Here is a 21540-nt window from a genome sequence, read left to right as displayed (position 1 = left end):
GCAATGCGGGGGTCGATTCCGACCATATCTTTAGTGGAGCAGGCGAACGTGGAAGATCTAGACTTCAGGAAGGCAATTAGTTCTATTTTGATGTGATCTTCCAGTTCGGCACCAATTCCAACTGTACGAGATGGATCAGCATCGTCGATATTGACTTGGACAATCTGACATCCCAAAGGCTTTACGAGATTGTGTTTCAGCCTATGGAGATACGTCGTGCGATCTCTATTTTGTAATTGTTATGCCTCATCCTGCCACCACTGCTTCTTCTCGATAATGCAGTAGGTCATGCCATCTTCTGATCGCCATACAAGGTGTAAATCTCAGTCGTACTTGGAAACTTTATGCAGACATGGTAGGTGGATGGGATTGCTTGCATCATATATATCCAGGGGGACCCCAAGATGACATTGTAGATTGGAGACGCATCTATTACCATAAATTTGGTTTTTCAGGTTATACCGCCAGCACACTTTTGTAATTTGACATCGCCCATCAACATCTTCGCGATTCCGTCGTATCCAGTTAGGGTCCGAGTTTCAGGCTTGATCTACTCTATTGTGATGCCCATCTTTTCTAAAGTTCAGAAGAATATAATATTAATTGTACACCCAGTATCCACCAAGGGATCATTATACGGATGCTGAATTCCCTTGGCATCCTCCGGCTTAAACGTGATGGAATTGTTGCTAACCGGCTGATCCTCTGGAAGAGTTTGTACGTTGCAAACCTGCCTTGCCCGTTTCTTCAGAGCCCAGACTGAGTCATCGTAAGGTTGACTGATGATCATGGTGATTTTGCAGCGACGAGGAGAATTGATGCACTCAATTCGTTGTCCCCTTTAGCATTTTGGGGGACCGGGGAGATTGTCTTCTTGAACTGCATCTTCCTGATGCCCTGCAGAAGGTGGGCTTCGTCTTTTGTTCTCGAAACCTCAATCATCCCTGTTATCGTTACGTTGATTGTTGTTGCCGTAGTCGCGATCATTGTTTCATGGGCCCGGTCTGTATTAGGTCGCCTAGACCTGCCAACATTGTTCCGCCTACCTCTGCGAAAGCTCTTAGGTCGATAGACGGTCTCTATTTTGCTTGACCTGTACTTATCGAACAGAAAGTTCGACAAGTGTTTGCATTCGGCTGTCGAATGTCCGCGTACTTTATGGAAATCACAAAACAATTCCTTTGGATTTGAGGACGACCTGTCCTGCCCGTTAGTTTCAAAGATCGAATGTGTGGATGTTGCTTTCACTGCTAATTTGGCATCTTATTCCTCTATGAGCGCAAATCGTGAAGCTCTGTGCAGTGCATCATCTAGGTCCTTGGGCTCTTGGTTGTTTAAATCCTTGCGTAAAGACGACTTGGGATTGCGGCATCTTCCAAGATGGAGACATTTGCTAGAATCTCTTTGAATCTGGTCAAGAAGTGATGCAGGGACTCGTCGAGGTCTTAGGTCATCTCCCAAAGGTCGGAGCTAGAGGCTCTAGGTTAGATAAAGATCCGATAGTATCGTAGGAAAGCTGTTGATAGGTGGGGGAAGTTATCAATAAAGTTCGCCTCGAGTCTGGAAAACCAGGTCAAGGTGCTGCCTGATAAGCTTTCCACAAACAGTTGAAAGTACTTGATATTTATTTGTTCCTCAGTGAAGTGGGATTTAGCCACAGTAGTCATAAAGGATGTCATCAACTTCATTGGATCCTTCTTAGGCTTGTGAATAATTCCCCACCGAAGGTTGGACTCCTGAAGCCAGATTCGACGGAATAGTTCTGCTACTAGGTTGGTTGACTGTAAACGAGGATAAGAGAACTCAAAGCGGCGGGCGAGATCACTCGTTTCAAACGGTCGTTGTTGCATGGTGCCTTGCTGAGGCGAAAGGGTTGTCTGGTTTGTGACCGCGTCTACCCTCCGGTTCATTTTCCCAAACATCACCTGAAAATCGTCTAGTGAGATGACCTGCGGTGGCTGTGTGGTTCCCATGATAAGGGGTTGCACGTCACCAGATTGGTCACCAGGCTGTTGCTTGCCTGTATGCTCTGTCCCTTGATCGGATACCCTTGTCGCGCCTATCTCGGTAGGCGGAGCGGGCTGATTGTTGGTGGGTTTAGCCGATGCGTCCGGATTACGGCGGTTGTAGATGACCATCGGTAACGGGTGGAGTGATGCCTGGATCGCCGAGTCCACCATGAGAGTTAGGGTTTTTGAGGCCTGCAACGGCTGATCCGTCTTGCTGGGCGAGAGCCACACTGGTGGTTCCGTCGCTGGAGGGTTGAGTCATGGTTATGTTTGAAGGAGACTTCGAAGGGTTGTTGAAGAGAAAGTTGTTTTAGAACTTGTTGTCCTCACAAACGGCACCAATTGTAGAGACTGGGTTTCATACAATAAATTTGTTTAAGAGGGAAAACAAATTCACTTAAAAACTGGATCAAAGCTCAAAAAAATAAGGAGGGACTAAGATCTCTTGAAGAACATTTTAGGGTTCTCTCAAGATCTCTTTTAGAACTAGGGTTTTTGTATTAATTGCTGGATGATTTACAAGGAGGGGATACCCCTCTATTTATATGAGAGCCTATATTAAAAAATAAGTCTAATTTCCTAATATCTTGGATCAAATATAGGGAAATTTTCCTTTTATGATGATCAAGTCGATCAGACTCGAGAGGCGGTCTTGGAGGTTGGCTGAATGACTTTGTTGGGCCTCCGTTTGTAAGCCCTTTTGGCTGGCCTCTCAAAGAGAATTTCTAGTTTAGTTAATCTTTGAAATGGATCGGTTTACCTCCAGTTCAAGTCGGTATATTAGAAGTGCTAAATTCCACATCAACAAAACTGATAAATAATAGAAAGAATTGAGATTTGAGAGAGAATATACTTAAACCCAAAAAAACGTGCGTGGTAAATTGTAATATATATTCACTCATTGTTCCTTTTCTAGTTTTTTTTGGGGAAGATGGAGAGATTCAAAAAAAAAAAAAATATTGAAAGATTCGTGACAATTCTATTAACCGAGACGACACACATAAATAATTATTGAGAATTATTATATGTTAATGGGTTACAAAAATTTGAATCTTGAAAATTCACTCTTTGCCCCTCAAAATGACTCTAGTTCCAAACTTTCAGTACCAAATAAACCATACTCTCGAAAACAAAATCTCTAAATTAACCATAAATTGTATACAAATATCTCTACCTCATTGTTTTTTGATTTTGTGTTTTTTTTTTTTCATGTCTGAAACTATGAACTCTGCTTGGAATACTGACCAAAAATCTACGTCCTCTGCTTTTTCATGGATCTCTCCTTCTTCTCTGGTTTTGATGAAAAGCTAAGTAAGCTCAGAATCTGAAGCATGACCAGTTTGTTGTCTACGTATTCCTGGGCTTAGAGGACTCATTGGACTCAAAGGCAATCTATTATCTTTCCTTGCTTTGATGCTTCTTCCAAATGGACTCAATGGTGATGCTTTTGGCGATGATCTTGCTTTTACGGGTGAAGTTCCTGTGGATCTCAACTTCTCTGAACCTGCATTGATGATATATTAACGTAAAGATAGTTGTCTTTTTGACGATCTAACAACTTAAAAATCATGCATGTCAATTTAGTGATAATTAGAGTGAGTAGGACTAACCTAAGCTTGGACTTTTTCTGAGTTTTGCCATTTCGCCGCTCTTCTTTAAACCTGAGACCTTTTTGATGGGAGCTTCTGAGTAGACTGATCTTGTATCTGAGTATTCAGATATTGTATCTAAACACAATGACTTTGTATCTCTTGTAATCATGGCATTGGGTGGATCTTCAACAGCTGAAACGCTTTCAGATTCACTACTTCCCTCTAAGCTTTCTTTCGTGTTTGGATTCATCTTCTCTCTTTCCAAAACCCGGTATGAGTATAGTTGGAAAGGGATTTGGTTCACGGACGCCGTGTGAGACCCTGCATCACCTGGGAACTTTCTCAAGAACCTTGCTTCTAGATCCCAACAATCAACTAGTGGAGTTTGCATTTGAGGATGACCATGATCTGGATTCACAACCAGGAACTTCTTGATGTAACGTAGTATCCGACAAACCGAAGAGAAGTTAGGACGCTGACTCGGTTCTGAGTGCCAACACCGTTTAATAAGACTAACGAGGTATTTTGGTGAAGGGAAAGGGAACAGAGGCCTCTCTCCCATCCTAATGTTGATGGCCATTTGTTCACCTTGAAGATGACTATCTTCAAATGGAACTTTACCTGTTATGAGCTCAAAACACACCATTGCAAAGCTATACACATCAGCTTTATGAGTCAACTTCGATTTCGGAATTTTACCATTCAAGTCTTGTTCCATCTCCGCTAGAACTTCAGGTGCGTACCATATCACAGGATCAGGACTGCCTGGTCTCGAGGATGACCGAGCTTTGACAGAAGATAAACCGAATCCAGAAATTTTCGCATGGAAATAACCATCAGTATGACTCCTCTCTTTCAAAAGAATGTTCATAGGGTTTAAATCTCCATGGAAGATATCGTTTCCATGGAGATACTCCATTCCCCTTGCAACTTGCAGCATGATGTCAATCACTACTGGAACCGAGAAGAGATATCTTCTTCTTGGTCCGCAGTTCTCTTTCATGTAACTCTGCATATCTTTGCGCATTAGCTCCATAACCAAAAAACATTCTTTCCTTTCTTCATCATAGAATCCACATAGGTACTGAAGTATATTCGAATGACAAAGCGCTAAAAGAGATGAAATCTCAGAACTTAGCGGCTCAAGATCGCTGAAAAAGTGCCTTAGTGCAAAGCTATCACCTAGCCATTGAATCTCCTTGTATTGTCCATCTGCATCTAACCTTCTCTTCACTTGGTAGTCCTTTGAACCAAGAAGTATAGAGCTTGGAAACAGTTTCCCGTTAAACTGCTCCAAACCGGTTAACTTCTTCAAAAGCAAGTCAGCTAAACGCTTCTCGGTTTTGCCAATATCATCGCTGTCTGATTTCCTCTTCTGTTGTAATGCCTCCACTAGATTCCATCTATCTTCTCTCCAAGAATTCTCAAACCGGCTGAGAATATCCCTTGGTACCAAGTACTGTTTCCCAAACCTCCATTGAAACAGCTTAGGATCATTCCACTCTATATCATACTTTCTTGAGAACACAACTCTCCTTCTGTCCATCTCAGAAGGGTCAAGACCTGAAATCTCCCCAGCGGCTTCGATGGCTTCAACAACGGCAGAGAAATAACAGAACAAGTTGTGTATATGAAACTCAACACAATCTTTGTTTTGATGAAGATTGATAACTTTGCCCCACCAGTCACTACTGTCCATACAATGCTTAACGTACAACTCACCTTCTTTGAAAACTCTGTAAAGCTCCCTTAAAGGTTGTTCAAGAGCTCTCCATTTAGTCTGCTTCTCTTCAAGCTTGAGATTCTGTCTGATCTCTTCTGCAACGGTGTTGAAAGCTAAACTGAAGATGTCTAACAAGAGACAACATTGTCTTTGGTTGATCAAGATATCATCTTGTAATACCATAAGTGCATTAAGACTTCCAAGAACTTCACCGATTTGTCTGAATTGCTCCATCAGACAGACAAATGTTCTGTTGTGAAAATCCTCAAAATCTCTTTTATCTCTCTAATCAAAACCAACAAAACTGTTGAACCAATCAAAATTTCAATTACAGCAGATCAGAATTAGACCAAAGAAACATTTCAGACATTATTAAATAGGGTTTTGAGGCAAACAAAAAAACCTGAAACGAAGATCCTTTTATAGAAAGTCAAGGATCGATCAATGGAGCGAGCATACAAATATCACATCATACAATCACAAAAAAACCTGATCACACCAAATAAGAATCTCATCAAACCGGTATTTAGAAACTTTAAGAGAGAATGAGGGAATTATCAACCGTCTCAATTTACCTGTAGAGAACGTCTCTAACCGTTACCAGACAATAAAACTTGGATTCACCGGCAGATTCAAAGGAGAAAGGAATCAAAAGGTGGACAGAAACGTATATTTTTTTTCCTTTCCCAGAATTGTGATTAATCATTGAAAACATGTCCTGGTTCGTTGGAGTCCCCATATATAATACTAATAATGTCTTCCCGCGAGTTTTGTCATACTATAAGATAATACTATGTAACTAGATTAAGACCGAAATTCATTTTATTTATATAGTAATTTTTATATAAAATATTTCATCTGTTTCAAAATATAGGATGTTTTAGAGAAATTTTTTGTTTTATAATATAGGATGTTTTCAAATTTCAATGCAACTTTTAGATTAGTTTAATATTTTATATTATGTAGTATTGTTTCTGATTGGTTGAACTTGTTAAAAGTAAAGACTTCTTAATCTGCGTGCTTTGCTTAAAACATCCTATATTTTGAAACGGAGGGAGTATAATTTATGTGATTGTTTTTAAAATTTTTTTTGGATAAAACATTATGCAATAAAATCATATGCTAAATATGATGGCTTGAAAAAAAACACATATTTTGTAAGTTTTATATTGTTAATGATTCTAGATAAGTACCTATTCTATAGAGAAAAAAGTACATATGCTATAACACTGGTTAAATCTTATTTTATACAAAATTTGGTATATTTTATATTTTAAAATAACATTTTAATATGTTGAATTAGTTTATGTATGTAAAGTTATTTCAACAATGTATATTCTACATCATGACTTGAATGTCATTATAAGACATAATTTTGTAAATTTGGTTTTTAAAAAGCGAGTTATTATATTATGAATAATTTAATATATTGTTATACTTTTGTTTTAATATACTTAGTTTTTTGAAATTCTTTTATTTATTATAGTGACATATTATTGACATTGCTATAACAAATCAATTTAGAGTGTTTATAGTTTCTAACTTTTATATCAAGTTTTAATATTTCAAATATATTATTTAAAGTTTATTATATTATATAAAATTATAAAATTCAACAAAAAATATGACATTGAATTTAAATATTCAAATTTGACCCATTACTCAATAAATTTTTTAATTCAATAGATATTATTTGTAAAGAATAATATTACTAAAGCTTGAATATTTTATAGACTGAACAATTTATATTTATTTTTAAAAATTCAACTTATGGTATATCCGGAAATAAAATTATTTTTTATTTATAATAAATAAGATGATAATTTATTTGTTTCCGAAAATAGACTCATATATAAGAATGAGAGGTGAAGTATAATGATAATTAACAAATTAATATGTTAAGTTAGATATCAAAGGATTTTATTTGATGAATAATTTAATAAAGAAAATTAATATGGTAAGTTAGATGATATCAAATGATTCTCTAGAATATTCTCTTTAAGATTTATAATTTAAATAAATTAAGGTTGTACCCAATACTATTTAACTTGTAACCAATTAATCTATCAATTAATCTATAACTTATTTGTAACCAATTTATTAAAATTATATAGTCTACAAAACAATGTTGTGTACTTCCGTTTTATTATAAAAGGATATAAAAATGAGAGGTGAAGTATAACGATAATTAACAAATTAATATGTTAAGTTAGATATCAAAGGATTTTATTTGATGAATAATTTAATAAAAAAAATTAATATGGTAAGTTAGATGATATCAAATGATTCTCTAGAATATTCTCTTTAAGATTTATAATTTAAATAAATTAAGGTTGCACCCACTACTATTTAACCTGTAACCAATTAATCTATCAATTAATTTATAGCCTATTTGTAATCAACTTATTATAATTATATAGTGTTTTTGTTAAAATTATATAGTGTTATGTACTTCTGTTTTATTATATTGCTTTTTGACGTTATGGTCTTCACGTCGCCAAAATGTCCATGCGATTTTTGCTCAGCACTAGATGATTCCAATACGTGAATGTGTTGTGCTGTCAAACAAAAAAAATTAGATATGTGGCATGACAACATTTTATAGACGAATTAGATAAACAGAAATAATGTGATTAAAAAAGTATATATTAAAATTTACTAATTGTGGTAAATACCACTGATTTCTTCCGTTTTTTTTACATATTAAATCGAGCTGCAAATCCGGTTTGGTTTACAAATGGATTGGGTTTTCAGATCCTTAATTTGGAAATTTTCTGTTTCTTTCTTCTCTTCTTCTTCCTCCGAATCTTCTCATGGAGTCAGCTATGAACTCATCTCAGGTGCAGTCTTTACAAAAAAACTTGAACGACTAAATCTTCTGCTTATTTTGTTGGATACATGCTATAGGGCACTAAATATGTCATTGATAGGGTACATATATCTTTTGATATGTCCAATACTAAGTTGTTGTTAGGAAACAAAGAAGGTGTAATGATCTTGAATTCACCTGCTCAGATAATAACAAGATTATTGAGTGTGGTTTACAAATCTTGAAAGATGGATATGATGACTGTAAGGAAATGCTTGATTGTATTGAGATGAGATATTACCATATATATAGGCTTGTACACTAGGGTTTTGTTCATATTAATTACACAAGTTTCCTTTGTTATATTAGTACTCTCTATACGCCCCCTCAAGATGGAGGCAGTTTCTTGACTCCGATCTTGAAACTTAACTCTGCAAAACGTTGCGATGGTAATGGCTTAGTGAGAGCATCCGCAAGTTGATCATCACCGGAGATATGTGCGACTCGAGGAACAGCGGATTGAATATGCTCACGAACGAAGTGATAGTCTAACGCAACATGTTTCATCTTGGAATGAAACACAGGGTTCGCACAAAGATAAATTGCTCCTATGTTGTCACAATAAATTACCGGAGCAAGCGGAAGAGTGACGCCCAACTCATGAAGTAGTGAACAGATCCAGCGTAACTCAGAGGCGGTGTTGGCAACAACGCGATACTCTGCCTCAGTTGACGACCGCGAGACACTCCTCTGTTTCTTGGATGACCATGAGACTGGACTTCCACCAAAATAGACAGTATAGGCGTTCGTAGAAACATAGGTAGCCTTGTCGCGACCCCAATCCACATCCGAGAATGCATGGACAGTAAGAGGAACATCACGATGAAGGAAGATCCCTAGAGTAGAAGTGCCCGCAAGATACCGCAATACCCGTTTCACGGCTTGCCAGTGTGCATTCGTTGGCCTGTGCATAAACTGAGAGAGGCGATTGATGGGAAAGGCAATGTCAGGTCGTGTGAACCCAAGATACTGAAGACTCCCAACGATCATGCGATAATCCTTTGCATCAGTGAGAGGTGTGCCGGTATTAATTGTGAGCTGAGACGAAGAGGCCATTGGTGTGGGAACTGGTTTTGCACCAAGCATCTTTGTTTTTGCTAACAGATCAAGAATATACTTCCGCTGCATCAAATGAAGACCTGTCGATGTTCTTGTAGCTTCTATACCCAAGAAGTAGCTCAAAGGGCCTAGGTCTTTCAACGGGAACCGATTGGCAAGCGAGGCATTGAACGCAGTGATCAACGAAAGAGGACCCGTAATTATGATGTCATCAACGTAAACAAGAACATAGACATAAGAGACACCATGTTTATAGATGAAGAGTGAGTTGTCACCAAGAGAGGTCTTGAATCCGGACTGAAGTAGAAAGTTGCGGAGTGATATATCATGGTTTTTGTGGTTTTTAACCATGATATAAGGAGTCTTTTAGTGTCTTTTCATTTGTTTCTAGATTGTTTTTGAGTCTTTACAGGTTTTTAGCATGGATGGAGCAAAGTGGAGCAATTTGAATCAATTTGGAGTCTGATTATACGAAGAGCATCGATCGACACCTATATGGCATCGATCGACACCCCTCTCTGCCGACTCAAGACCCAAATTTGGAAGTTTTACAAATTTGCCCAAAGTCTTCCATATTTGCAACACAAGTCCTTGATGTGTTTTATGACATATATATATATATAGTTTTTAGGTTTTCCAAACCCTTAAGTTGTATTCTATCAAGTTTTATTTTTCCTGCAACCCTGAGAGATTTTTGAGAGCTTTTGGGAGAGAGATTTGAACTGCTTTGAGAGAAGAATTCTTGAACTCCTTCTTTACTCTTTTAATTTCAATTGCTTATTATTCAGAATTATGTCTTGTTCTTCAATGATTATATTTGAGTAGTTTGCTTGTTAGGTTCAGGGTTTTTCACAGGGATTTTATGATTTATTAGATCTCTTTATTTAGGATTCTTTATCTATCTAGATTTTCATCTTAGGTTGTTCTTCATATTAATCATTGATTGGCCATCTAGAATTAATACCTTAGGAAAATAAATTGATATGAGAATATAATTGATTTTCATGATAAAACCTTTTGATGAGCAAAATTATTTCTTGCAAAGAGATTTGATTTAATAATTTTGTGAACAATCTAAACTTGTTTTTAAAGCTGATTTATTACCTAGAATTTTACAAAGAGATTTGGATTTTCTGGTTTTAAATTTAGATATTATTTGCAGTGAGAACTGATTTAATTTACAAAAGTGTTTAGAGTTCTAGATCTGTTCTTAATTGTTTGAATCTTAATTAATTGATTGATTTAATATTTCATAATTTTCTGAGAAATTCCCTAGACCTAGCTTTTTAATTCTCTGAATTTACAACAGTTTTATTTAATAATTTGCATTGCTTTTATTTTAATTTAATTTAATCTGTTTAGCATAATTATAAAACTCTATAATTTATTGTGTAGTCTTGAGTCCTTGTGGAATTCGACCCCTAAGTACTGCAGTGATCTCTTAATTTGAGAGAGTAGCTCTAGGGTTTAATTTGAGCATATCAAATTTTGGCGCCGTTGCCGGGGACTCTCTGATTCTACTATTAGATTTGAGTTTTTAATTTTGTCTAAATTTTTCTTTTTATTTTCTACTTATACGTTTTTGTTTTTCTTCTCTTGTGTGTTTCAGGTGTATGCCTAATAAGCCTAACACAAGGAGCAACAAGACTGGTCCAATTCTGAAGCTTTCAAACCAAGAGTTGGGAAAACTTGAGCGTGAGAACAGAAAAACAGCTAAATCTCTGAAGATGGTTAATACGATCATTCTGATGCGTGATGAGGCTGGTGTTTTGAGGGATCAAGAGGGCCACTTGCGCAATGAGCAGGGCCAAAAGCTTGATGCAGAAGGAAACGTGATTGCTGAGCCTGTTGTCAACGAGCAGGCTGTCGTGAATCAGCAAGCTGTCGTCGTTGATGAGCCAAACCTTGGTGTCGATCGACACCAACCAGGTGGCATCGATCGACCACCCACCTGCAGCAGACGTACATGGAGCTGCCAACCACGTACAAAACCCAGTTCGAAGGCAGGAACAAAACCGAGACTTGATCAGGACCATTGCTGACTACAACCGGGTTGATCTTGTGTATGAGAACCGGTCTGCTATTGTTCCTCCTCCATTCCAGAGGAATGATTTTGAGTTGAAACCTGTGTACTTTCAACTAGTTGGGCAGAGACCTTTCTCTGCTTTGCCCAATGAGAAGCCCTTGGACCATATTGAACACTTTGAAGACCTTGTGACCATTATCAAGGCTAATGGAGTGACTGAGGACTTCATATTCTGCAAGCTCTTTCCATACTCACTTGCAGGAGAGGCATCTTAGTGGTTGAAGCAGTTGCCAGCTGGATCTTTGACAAATTGGCATGATATCAAGGTGGCTTTCCTTAACCACTTCTATGATGATGCAATGTCAGATGAGCTGAGAGTCAAGATCTCTTCATTCAAGCAAGGACATGATGAAGCTTTCAAGGCAGCTTGGGTGAGATTCAAAGCTTATCAGAGGGATTGTCCACACCATGGTTTTTCAAAGGTACAACTGTTAAGTATTTTCTTCAGAGGGTGTGACTGGAAGTATCAGTTAGCTTTGGATGCTGCAAGTCATGGGAACTTCAAGACAAGATTTCCAGAAGATGCAGAAGTTTTGATTGAGAATTTGGCTTCTAGCAATATCACTAAAAGAGCTAATGCTGAAAGAAAGAGACTGCATGGAGAGTTTGATTCAAACCAGCTAGCTTCTGTTAATGCTAAGCTGGATTCTGTGCACAATCTCCTTGTGGGTAAGAAGTCAGTCCAATTTGCTGCTGAAGTTGAGACATTTGAGCCAGAGAATACAAAGGAGAATGTCAACTATGTGTATGGAGATGGGTATCAGGGACAGAGATTCGGTAATCAGCAAGGCAACAGATCTTACAATGGTGACCAGAAGCAGCAACAGAACAATGGCTATACAAGTACCTATGGGAACTCATCTTATCAATCTCCCCCTCCTAAGAATTCTTCAGAGAGTAGAATGGAAGCCATGCTTGACCAGCTTTTGCAGGGACAAGAGAATTTGACAGTGACATTCAATGGAAAGATTGACAATGTTTACACTGAGCTGAATGGGAAGATAGAAGCATTGAATGTTCATGTTAAGAAGCTGGAGGTTAAAGTTGCACAGACTGCTGGGTCTGTAAAAAGGCAAGAGAATTATCTTCCAGCAAGAACTGAGTCAAACCCCAGACATGCTTGCAATGCCATATCAGTGAGAGATGAAGATGATGGTGAAATTGTTTCTGCAGAACAAGGAGAAAAATCGGCCAATCTGTCGGACCCAGATGATGGTGTCGATCGACACCACCTTGGTGTCGGTCGACACCCTTCTCAGACAGAATCGGAAAATACAAAATCTCAGGTTCCAACAGTTGAGAGGGTCTACAAGCCTAAGGTGCCTTTTCCTAAGCCAAGGAGGTTAAGCAGGAGCTTGAAGAAGCTAGATGCAAGGCAATGATGGACAAGGTGATGATTGAGATGCCATTGATTGATGCAGTAAAGCTTTCACCACCTCTTAAGCGCTATGTGAAAAGAATGGTGTCAAATGGTTTGAGCCCTGAGGAAGGAGCACTGCTTACAAAAGATGTCAGTGCAATTCTGTTGAACCAGCCTGTTCAGAGGAAGAAGGAGAGAAAGCAGGAAGTGGTTGTCTCTAAGGAAGTGAGTGCAATAATTCAATGTAAGACTGCAGAGAAGTTACCAGATCCTGGAAGTTTTGTACTTGATTGCTCTATCTCCATAGGAAAGTTTTCTCACTCACTTTGTGACCTTGGCTCTAGCATCAACTTGATGCCACATTCTGTTGCTGTGAGACTTGGGATGACAGAATTCAGGCCAACTCAGATTTCTCTAATCTTGGCTGATCGATCTCGAAGAACTCCTGAAGGTGTTTTAGAGGATATTCCAGTTAAGGTTGGAAACTTCATGATTTCCACTGACTTTGTGGTGCTGAAGTATGATCAAGAGCCTAAAAATCCTCTCATCTTAGGAAGATCTTTCTTGGCTACAGCTGGTGCCATCATAGATGTGCATAAGGGACACATAACACTGAATGTGGATGGATTGAGTGTGAATTTTGAGATGGATAAGCTGAGGAGGGCTCCTACTATTGATGGACAGACATTTTCTGTTGAGAAAGTTTCTGCTACACGAGCAACAGGCTCAGTGTCGATCAACACTCCATCAGCATCGATCGACACCCCTCCACCTCCGAGACTGAACTTGTCCACAACTGATGCTCCAAGCCAGAAACCTGTTCCCAAACAGAAAGTCTCCCTCTCCCACTCCACACTCCAGAGTCCTCAGGTAAGGCCAAGGTATGCATCTCTTTCTCCTAAACTTCCTCCTATCATCAATAAGAATTTCAAAGAGATAAAGACTGTTTTACAGTTAACCAAGCCACAAGATTATCGTGGAGCGCTATTTTCTTCTGTTGATGATTTTGCAGGAATGAAAAGAAACTCTCCCATCCCTAAATCCCGCCCTGGTCCTGTTCCTCGCATACTTGGCACGTCTCATGCACCTAAAGCTTATACACCACCTTGGATGAAGAGGACATTCTCTTGGAAGCATTCGTTGCCATGCTCTAATCCACCGGATGCCTGAGCTACAGCCAAGTCAAGCTAATGACTGAAAGCAAGCGCTTAGTGGGAGGCAACCCACTGGTAGGTTTTTATTTTTCTTTTGATTTTGATTTTGATTTTTTTATTTTTTTATTTTTGCTTTCCTCTTACTTGATAACACTGGGGACAGTGTTGTTTAAGTCTGGGGGAGGTTAGTTACTAACTATGTTTTTGTTTTTGAGTTTCAGTTGTGTCAGTCAAAACCATAAAGTTTGAGTCAAATTTTTCAAATTTTGCTTTTTGTCTTTGGGAATTATGATCTTGACTTATGATTTCTCTTATTTGGCTAACACTCTAATGATTATTTGTTTATGCTTGATCTCAGAACTGAAGCTTAGAAAGACTATGAGCCTTATCAACAATCCTGAAAGCCCTAATTCAATGGATATCTCATTGATCAACGTTGTCTCAACTTTTATCAGGATTTTAACCGGACTTAATCGCTTACTTTGGGGTTAGAAATCAGTGGACTAGACTTTTTCTTCAGGCCATACAAGACAGTGCAATTTTTCAAAGTATGTCTCCCCTCTCTCTTCCCTTCAGTGCTTTTAAAAAAAAAAAAGATCAGAAAGAAAAAAAAGACAAAATATGAGATGATTTTGATCAGTTTAGAGAGGTAGGTAAATTACCTGTGACCTTATTATTCTACTCTTGAGCCAAATTATCACACAAAGTTTGGAAGCGAGGGATAGGTAAATTACCGATGACCCCGGTATTCGCTTACACCTTTGATTAAGAAAAAAGAAAAGAAAAAAAATTGGAAGTGAGAAAAGGGAGAGGAAAAGAGATGTAAGAAGAATGTCTTGGCCTGAAGAGAGTCCATATGCCACTGATGAATACACCCAAGGTAAGAACTCACCTATACTTGCTTTAATTTATGTAATGAGATGACAATGGAGATTTCAGAGATTCCAAAGGATTGTGGGATTTGAGTAAGGAATATTGATGCTTATCATGGTTGTTCCAAAGGATTCCAAACCCTTAAGTTGTATTCTATCAAGTTTTATTTTTCCTGCAACCCTGAGAGATTTTTGAGAGCTTTTGGGAGAGAGATTTGAACTGCTTTGAGAGAAGAATTCTTGAACTCCTTCTTTACTCTTTTAATTTCAATTGCTTATTATTCAGAATTATGTCTTGTTCTTCAATGATTATGTTTGAGTAGTTTGCTTGTTAGGTTCAGGGTTTTTCACAGGGATTTTATGATTTATTAGATCTCTTTATTTAGGATTCTTTATCTATCTAGATTTTCATCTTAGGTTGTTCTTCGTATTAATCATTGATTGGCCATTGTTGGGGCTAGAAACAACAATTAGAAGAACAAGTTTGTAAAATAAGATCTGGGCAGACTTTCGGTATAAATCGACTTAAAGCTATGAAGAACAACGAACTGGACTTTTGTATTGATTTTCTCTATTAAATTGCTCTGAGCTGGATTACCTATCCCTCCTCGTTTTACCGAGCCAGATATTTAAACTAAAACCCTAAGCCAAACTTCTCCTCAATCTCCTCCTGCAATCTCGCACATGATCCCAACCATGTAGATCCCGACTTCCTCTCCGAGTTGACCTTGCTTCAGAGCTCGAGCTCTCCTCCCGGGCCTTAACCAGGCCCATTTTTGTTGTCGAGATTTCCTTCTTAGTGGGCCTATCGAGTGGGCCTTTAACCAGCAAAACCCAACACCAACAATTGCCCCCAGCCTTTTAACCTAATCTCGAGAAGTTGAAAGGCGGATATCGAAGAATCTTTCCCGTCGCTTTGGTTTCGCGATCCTCCTCAGGGAAGACATAATGAATCTCGGCTTCCGAGATCTCCGTAATGATTACCTTCTCTCTCCTCTAATCCAACGGTAGAGGCGAAAGGTCTGAACGGCCCAGATCGAGGGAGAGAAACTCGTGGGATTACGTTAACTGACACCATTATGACTTATAAGTCATTAGTCACAAGTCTCATCACAACCGCGCACTAGTCCACTACTTCAAGTTAAATTTCCTCTTCTTCTCTCCCTTGCTTAGTAATTTCCCGAGACCTAATCTCTGTCTTGTTAATTCTTGTTTCTTTGCTAAGTTCACCTTTATCCGTTTAGGCTAGTCGATCTCGCAGTCGTTTTTTTTTTCCTTTTCTTTATTTACATTATTATGCCTCCGCTTGAACTCTGGGGAAACTACATCCCGCCGATTACGTCGGACAAACACTTAACTGACCTTCGTCAAAAACACGGGGTTCCCCCGAATGTAAAGATGATGCTTCGTCCCGACGGTCCGTTTTCCTCGGAGACTGTTCCTCTAGGGTTCTGCTGTGCATACACCACGTACTTCGAGCGGTGCGGACTCGTGTTTCCCATCCCGGCGATTCTTTTAAGAATCCTTCAACGCCTCCGGATGGAGTTTCCCCAGAGGTGCCCAAATTTTGTGCGTCACGTCATGGGGGATTACGCCAGAGGCCGCGAACTCGGGCTCGAACTCGGAGTGGACGATGTCCTCCATTTATACCTTATTAAACAAAACTCCGGTTTTCCGGGGACGTTCTATACATGCCGCCGTTGTGGTCCAGAGATAATCCAAGCTCTCCCCGGGAAGGACGACAGGTGGAGAGAGAAATATTTCTATTTCTGCGTTACTCCGGCGACAGTGGGAGATTTCAACTCTTGCTCGCCTCCCAACCCAATGGGCCGTTTGCGTTGGTCAGATTGACCTCTTGGTCATTTGTAGTCCCTAGTTGTTGTCATGATTGTCATATCCTGCATCTCCATGTTGATGTTTCTTATCTCTCTCCTTTTTGCAGATTCCGCAGAACCCTCGCAGACCCCATCGTCCCGAGCACTAGTTGCAAAGCTACGAGAAGGAGAGGTTAGGTGGAGCTCGTTCACGCTTGCTCGCATTATAACGGCTCTCAACGCCCCACTAGCCCGAAACGCTCCTGCTCCGGTCTCGGTTATCCCCGCTGTGCGTCAGGTTCCAGCGGTCCTTGCTGAACAAGCTAGGAATGAGGGAGCAGACAACTCTCCTGTCCGACGAGGTAACACCCCCCTTCCTTGTTAGCAAGTCCCATAGCCATTGATTTCTAGGGGAAGAGTGTGGTTTTGAGCGTCACCCCCTCCTTCGCGTTGTTTTGTTTTTGCTAGATATTTTGAGCTCATCTTCGACTTCCACCCCTCCTCGAATCATGGTTAGAAAACCCACTCTCCGCGAGCTCAGGGAGCAATCGCAGCAACCTCGGAGAGTCCGAGCTGGGGATGTTGATGCCGCCCTGGCCTCCGCCCTTCGCGCTGTTCAGCCTGCACCATCTCGGGTAGGCAGCGAAGAGGTGAACCAAGCTCCTGCGATCCCGGCCGGTCCTTCCAGTCCGGCCAGGGAGGTAATGCTTGTCAGCTCGCAGTCAACTCAAGGCGAGCCGTCCCCGACACCGAAAAGAGCTCGCACGGAAAATCCCGAGCCCCTGAGGCGAGGAGCCGTGAGAGCCGTGTGAGCCGTGGAGGCTACCCTGCTGGAGGTAACCCCGAAGCTCCAACTAGAGAGCCGGTTGCTTCTGGAAACAGATCATCATCGAGCCGCCCGTTCCACTGGAGGTTTGCTCACTCCCGGGACTCCCCGGCGGTGGAGGACCACCTTGGGATGGCGACCCTTTTCTGTCACCTGAAGACGGCTAATTGCCAGGTCTCGCTGGTGAAGGACCTTGCCGAGAAGGAGGCTTACATTGAAGCGATGGCAGCTCATGCAAAGGTACCGTATTTGCTTTGGTTTCCCTTTGCTCATTTTTCCTCCTGCCAGGCGTAGTATGTTTACTTGAGTTTTTCTATCGATGTGTTTGCAGTCTGTTGCTGCTGACAACAAGCTGATCGGGCTTTATGAGCGGAGGCTAAGGGATACCCCGCAGGCTGCTGAGCTCGAGAACACGACGAGGGTGGTTCACGAGCTGACGACGGCTCTCAAGGCTGCGCAGGAGAGAGAGGGGGCTGCGATCAGCAAGGCTGTGAGCTTGGAGGACGAGATCATGTCCTTGTGGAGCGTTCAGGACAGGCTCCTTTCCATTGAAGCTGACCTCACTTCTGCCCAGGACGCTCATGCGATGGTGGCAAGAGACCGTGATTTCCTGAAGACAGAGAACCGATGGCTGAAGGAGAAGGCGGCGGGAGTTGAGCAGCGGCACGCAGAGGCGACTCGTCAGGCGGTTCGTGAGGCAAAGGAGCGGATGTCCCAAGACCATCGGGCCGTGCTGGATTCCGTGAAGAGCAAGTGGGAGAGGAAGAAGGAGCAGACCGCGGTCGAGAGCGATCTTGCTGAGATTGAGTCCAACCTCCTCTTGATCAAGCAGATCGACGAGGGGAGGACATCGATCGCGGAGGAGGTTTAGGTTCTCGAGACGCAACGGGCGGTCCTTGCAGTTAGGTCCAACTCCTTGGCGGTCTCAGACTTTTCAGTGAGCAAGTTGGACCTTCCACAGATCTCGGAAGACTCGGTCGCGCCTATGGAGGTCGACGCCGGAACGGGAGTCTCGCGCGGTCTGGACGAGCATGGGAGCAACGCGGGTGTCGCGAAGGACACGGAGGCTGAGACGGGGGAGGAAGACGTTTGATCTATGACGTTTTTATTTTATTTCATGTTTGCCCGAAAAGGCTTTTTAAAATTCTTTGCTTTGACTTGCCAGGGGGGGAAGGGGGGTTTAACCCAAAACGTTAATTGCCTGGGGAGGCGTTTAAACCCTTTTCTTTCTCTTTCGTATTGTCTTTGAATTAGTTGTTTCGGGTTTACTCGAAACGTGTGAATTCCCGTACGTACTTGAGGCGTACAGGTTTCTTTTTTGGACGGACGTATGGACGGCGGGGAATGTTTCCGAGAAACTCGTTCTGTTAACTCCGAGCAGTTTATGGTAAGTTTGTTGTTTGGATGCGGAGTCCTTTGAGGTGTTCCAAGTTGGGTAGTGAAATCTTATTTGTTTTCACGTGAGGTCGTGAAGTGCAGGCTGTTTGCTAGAGCTGTGTTGACCTTGTTTTTTTTGTTTTTGATGAGGTGTTCGAAAAAAGTTTGAAGCGTTTGCAAGAGTGTGCAAAATTCGCATGTGATGTTCGGTGTCATTTTTGCTGTATGTATGTTTATTCGTAGGCAGTTCCGCCTAGCCGTGTCATCGGTGAGAGTTATTGAGAGTTAATGTGATGTATTTGTTAGTAGTGCACCAGGTCGCGGTGAAAAATTCGTGTTCTATTGGCATGGTTTTGCGGAACGAATCGAGTTGGGAAAGTGGCTGCGCTTGGGATATTGAGCTGCCTACATACCCTGTAAAGGGATCAAGCCAGATCGTAGTTCGGTTATTATTGATACTTCTTAAAAGCATTTCTTGAGATTCATGACGTTCCAAGGCTGGAGCTCGGCTTTACCGTTGCTCTCGTCTTCGAGGCGATATACGCCATTGCAAATGACCTCGGTGATTCGGAAGGCTCCTTCCCATTTGGTTCCCATTTTGCCGGTATTCTTCTCTTTTCTGTGATGGAACATTCGACGGAGCACTCGGTCTCCGACGGCGAAACACCGAGGTCGGATCTTCGAGTTATAGAAGCGGGCGATGGCATTCTGGTAATTTTGAGCTCGCACGTAAGCTCGTTCTCTCTTCTCGTTGATGACGGCGAGGTTGTCGCGTAGTGCTTCGCTATTCTCCTCCTCGTTCTCGGGGGAAACAGCTCGGCGAATATTGCCTACGGTAACTTCTGCCGGTATGACGGCCTCGATTCCGTAGGCCAGGGAGAACGCGGTTTCGCCTGTGCTGCCACGTGGCGTAGTTCGGGTAGCCCAGAGTACTCCGGGGAGATGAACGTCCTAGCCGGATTTTGCAGCAGTCAGACGGCGCTTGAGGCTGTGCAGGATCAATTTGTTGGCTGCTTCGGCATGCCCATTTCCTCGGGGATACCGGGGGGTAGACGGGGTTAGTCGTATACCCCAGTCGTTGCAAAACTTTTAAACCGCAGAGGACACCAAGTTCGTTCCGTTATCGGTTACGATCTCGTAGGGGATTCCGTGTCGGCATACCACGTTTTTCCAGAGAAAATCCTTCACGTGTTCCCCCTTGATGGATTGGTAGGATTCAGCCTCAATCCATTTAGTAAAATAATCGGTCACAACCAGTAGGTTAGTAACGCGTCGTTTTCCCGACTGTTCGAGGGGTCCGATGGCATCCATCGACCACCGCATGAAGGGGTAGGGAGCGGAGACCGAGCTCATCAGCTCAGCGGGCTGGTTGATCAGAGGTGCGTGTCATTGGCAAGGATCACACTTTTTGGCGTGCTCGTCGCAGTCCGCGAGCATGGTTGGCCAATAATATACTTGCCGTTTGATTCTGAGGGCCAGTGATCGCCCTCCGGAGTGGTTCCCGCAAGGGCCCTCGTGGGCCTCTTTCATGATGCTAAGGGTTTCGTTCCCATGCACGCACCTGAGGTATGGTCCGGAGATACATCGTTTGTATAACTCCTCACCGATGATACCGAACCTCGCGCTCTGAGCTTTGAGCTTACGCGCTTGCCATTGGTCTTTTGGTGCGGTTCCGCTTGTGATATAATCACGAATTGGGACTCGCCAATCCATTTCGGGTTCCATCTCTTGCTCGTCTTCGGAGATAAGATCGGCTAGGAGCTCGTCGTCCCGATCAGGTGCTTGTTTGGGTTCTTCCGAGTTGGGACCGGTTCCAGCCTCGACCTGGTTGATGCTTTGAGCGTTAACAGGGATAGTGATACTCGGTTGATCTATTCCTTTGACGGGTATGATTCGTTTGACCAAGGGGTCGGAGGTGGAAGCCAGTGCGGCGAGGGCGTCGGCGGCTGAGTTCTCCCCCTGGGGAATTTTGGTGAGTTCGAATGTCCAGAACTGCTCGGCCATTGATCGAACGACTTGGAGATAAGCGCCCATCCGTTCACAATTCGTGTCGTAGTTCCCATGGTACTGACCGGTGACGAGCTGCGAGTCGCTGAATGCAGCGAGCTCTTTGACTCCCACACCTAATGCCAGCCGGAGTCCGGCTATTAGGGCCTCATACTGTTCCATTATTTCATTGGTCGGGGATACGAGTCGGATTCCGATCCCGCATCCCTGCCTGGATGATGCTCTGTCCGCGTACAGCGACCATCTCTCGGAGACGTTTTCGGTATTCTCGTTGGTCGCGGCGAGCTCAATGACGAAATCGGCGAGGACTTGTGCCTTAGCACAGGTGCGTGGTCGGTACTCGATATCGTACTCACTGAGTTCTATGGCCCATTTGACTAATCTGCCGGACTGGCTGGGACTGTGAAGGATGGTCCGAATGGGTTGGGACGTCATCACCATGATCGTATGCGACTGGAAATAAGGGCGCAGTTTGCGAGCCGACATCACGACCGCTAGTGCTAGCTTTTCCATAACGGGGTACCGCGTTTCAGCGTCAACAAGGGTCTTGCTGACGTAATAGACGGGTTTCTGTTCCCCCTCGTGTTCTCGCACCAATACCCCGCTTACCGCGGAGTCGGAGGAAGAGGTGTTCCCCCTCCGCGGGCTTCGACAATACAGGGGGCTCGGTGAGGTATTTTTTTAGCTTCTGGAATGCCTCCTCACATTTGTCGTCCCACTCGAATTTCCGATTGCCTTTCAGCAACTGGTAGAATGGGAGGCAGCGGTCTGTAGATCGTGCGATGAATCGGT

The 21540-nt window shown here is 42.1% G+C and overlaps 4 protein-coding genes and 1 non-coding gene across 6 annotated transcripts; 1 reads left to right on the top strand and 4 right to left on the bottom strand.

Moving 5' to 3' along the window:
- Positions 1-2970: 2970 nt before the first annotated feature.
- LOC104719840 (uncharacterized) lies at positions 2971-6044 on the bottom strand. Of its 2 annotated transcripts, none has more exons than XM_087478013.1 (4): positions 5900-6044; positions 5728-5813; positions 3620-5628; positions 2971-3513 (listed from the first exon to the last, which is right to left on the bottom strand). In XM_087478013.1, exons 3-4 carry the CDS (start codon positions 5556-5558, stop codon positions 3317-3319), a joined length of 2136 nt encoding a protein of 711 aa, XP_087334139.1. In that variant the 5' UTR covers positions 5559-5628; positions 5728-5813; positions 5900-6044; the 3' UTR covers positions 2971-3316. The 2 variants fall into 2 exon arrangements, with proteins under 2 accessions (XP_087334139.1, XP_087334140.1); XM_087478014.1 differs by having other exon boundaries at positions 5920-6039.
- Positions 6045-11646: 5602 nt separating this feature from the next.
- Positions 11647-11753, bottom strand: LOC147933227 (small nucleolar RNA R71). The gene has a single exon (XR_015576900.1). It is a non-coding gene; the product is annotated as a small nucleolar RNA R71 (small nucleolar RNA).
- A 4267-nt stretch (positions 11754-16020) lies between these two features.
- Positions 16021-18457, top strand: LOC147933226 (uncharacterized). Its single transcript, XM_087477340.1, has 6 exons — positions 16021-16555; positions 16667-16900; positions 17007-17173; positions 17227-17604; positions 17696-18229; positions 18326-18457. Exons 1-6 carry the CDS (start codon positions 16021-16023, stop codon positions 18455-18457), a joined length of 1980 nt encoding a protein of 659 aa, XP_087333466.1.
- A 746-nt stretch (positions 18458-19203) lies between these two features.
- LOC147933225 (uncharacterized) lies at positions 19204-20052 on the bottom strand. The gene is made up of 2 exons (XM_087477339.1): positions 19873-20052; positions 19204-19692 (listed from the first exon to the last, which is right to left on the bottom strand). Exons 1-2 carry the CDS (start codon positions 20050-20052, stop codon positions 19204-19206), a joined length of 669 nt encoding a protein of 222 aa, XP_087333465.1.
- Positions 20053-20127: 75 nt separating this feature from the next.
- LOC147933224 (uncharacterized) lies at positions 20128-21261 on the bottom strand. The gene has a single exon (XM_087477338.1). The coding sequence runs from the start codon at positions 21259-21261 to the stop codon at positions 20128-20130; it is 1134 nt and encodes a 377-aa protein (XP_087333464.1).
- Positions 21262-21540: the final 279 nt, after the last annotated feature.

This window comes from Camelina sativa, chromosome 12 (genome assembly GCF_030686135.1).
Source record: "Camelina sativa cultivar CO46 ecotype springtype chromosome 12, ASM3068613v1".
In the NCBI taxonomy this organism is placed as follows: domain Eukaryota; kingdom Viridiplantae; phylum Streptophyta; class Magnoliopsida; order Brassicales; family Brassicaceae; genus Camelina; species Camelina sativa.
Note: the sequence above shows the minus strand (reverse complement) of the source record. Positions and strands in the feature narration are given on the sequence as shown.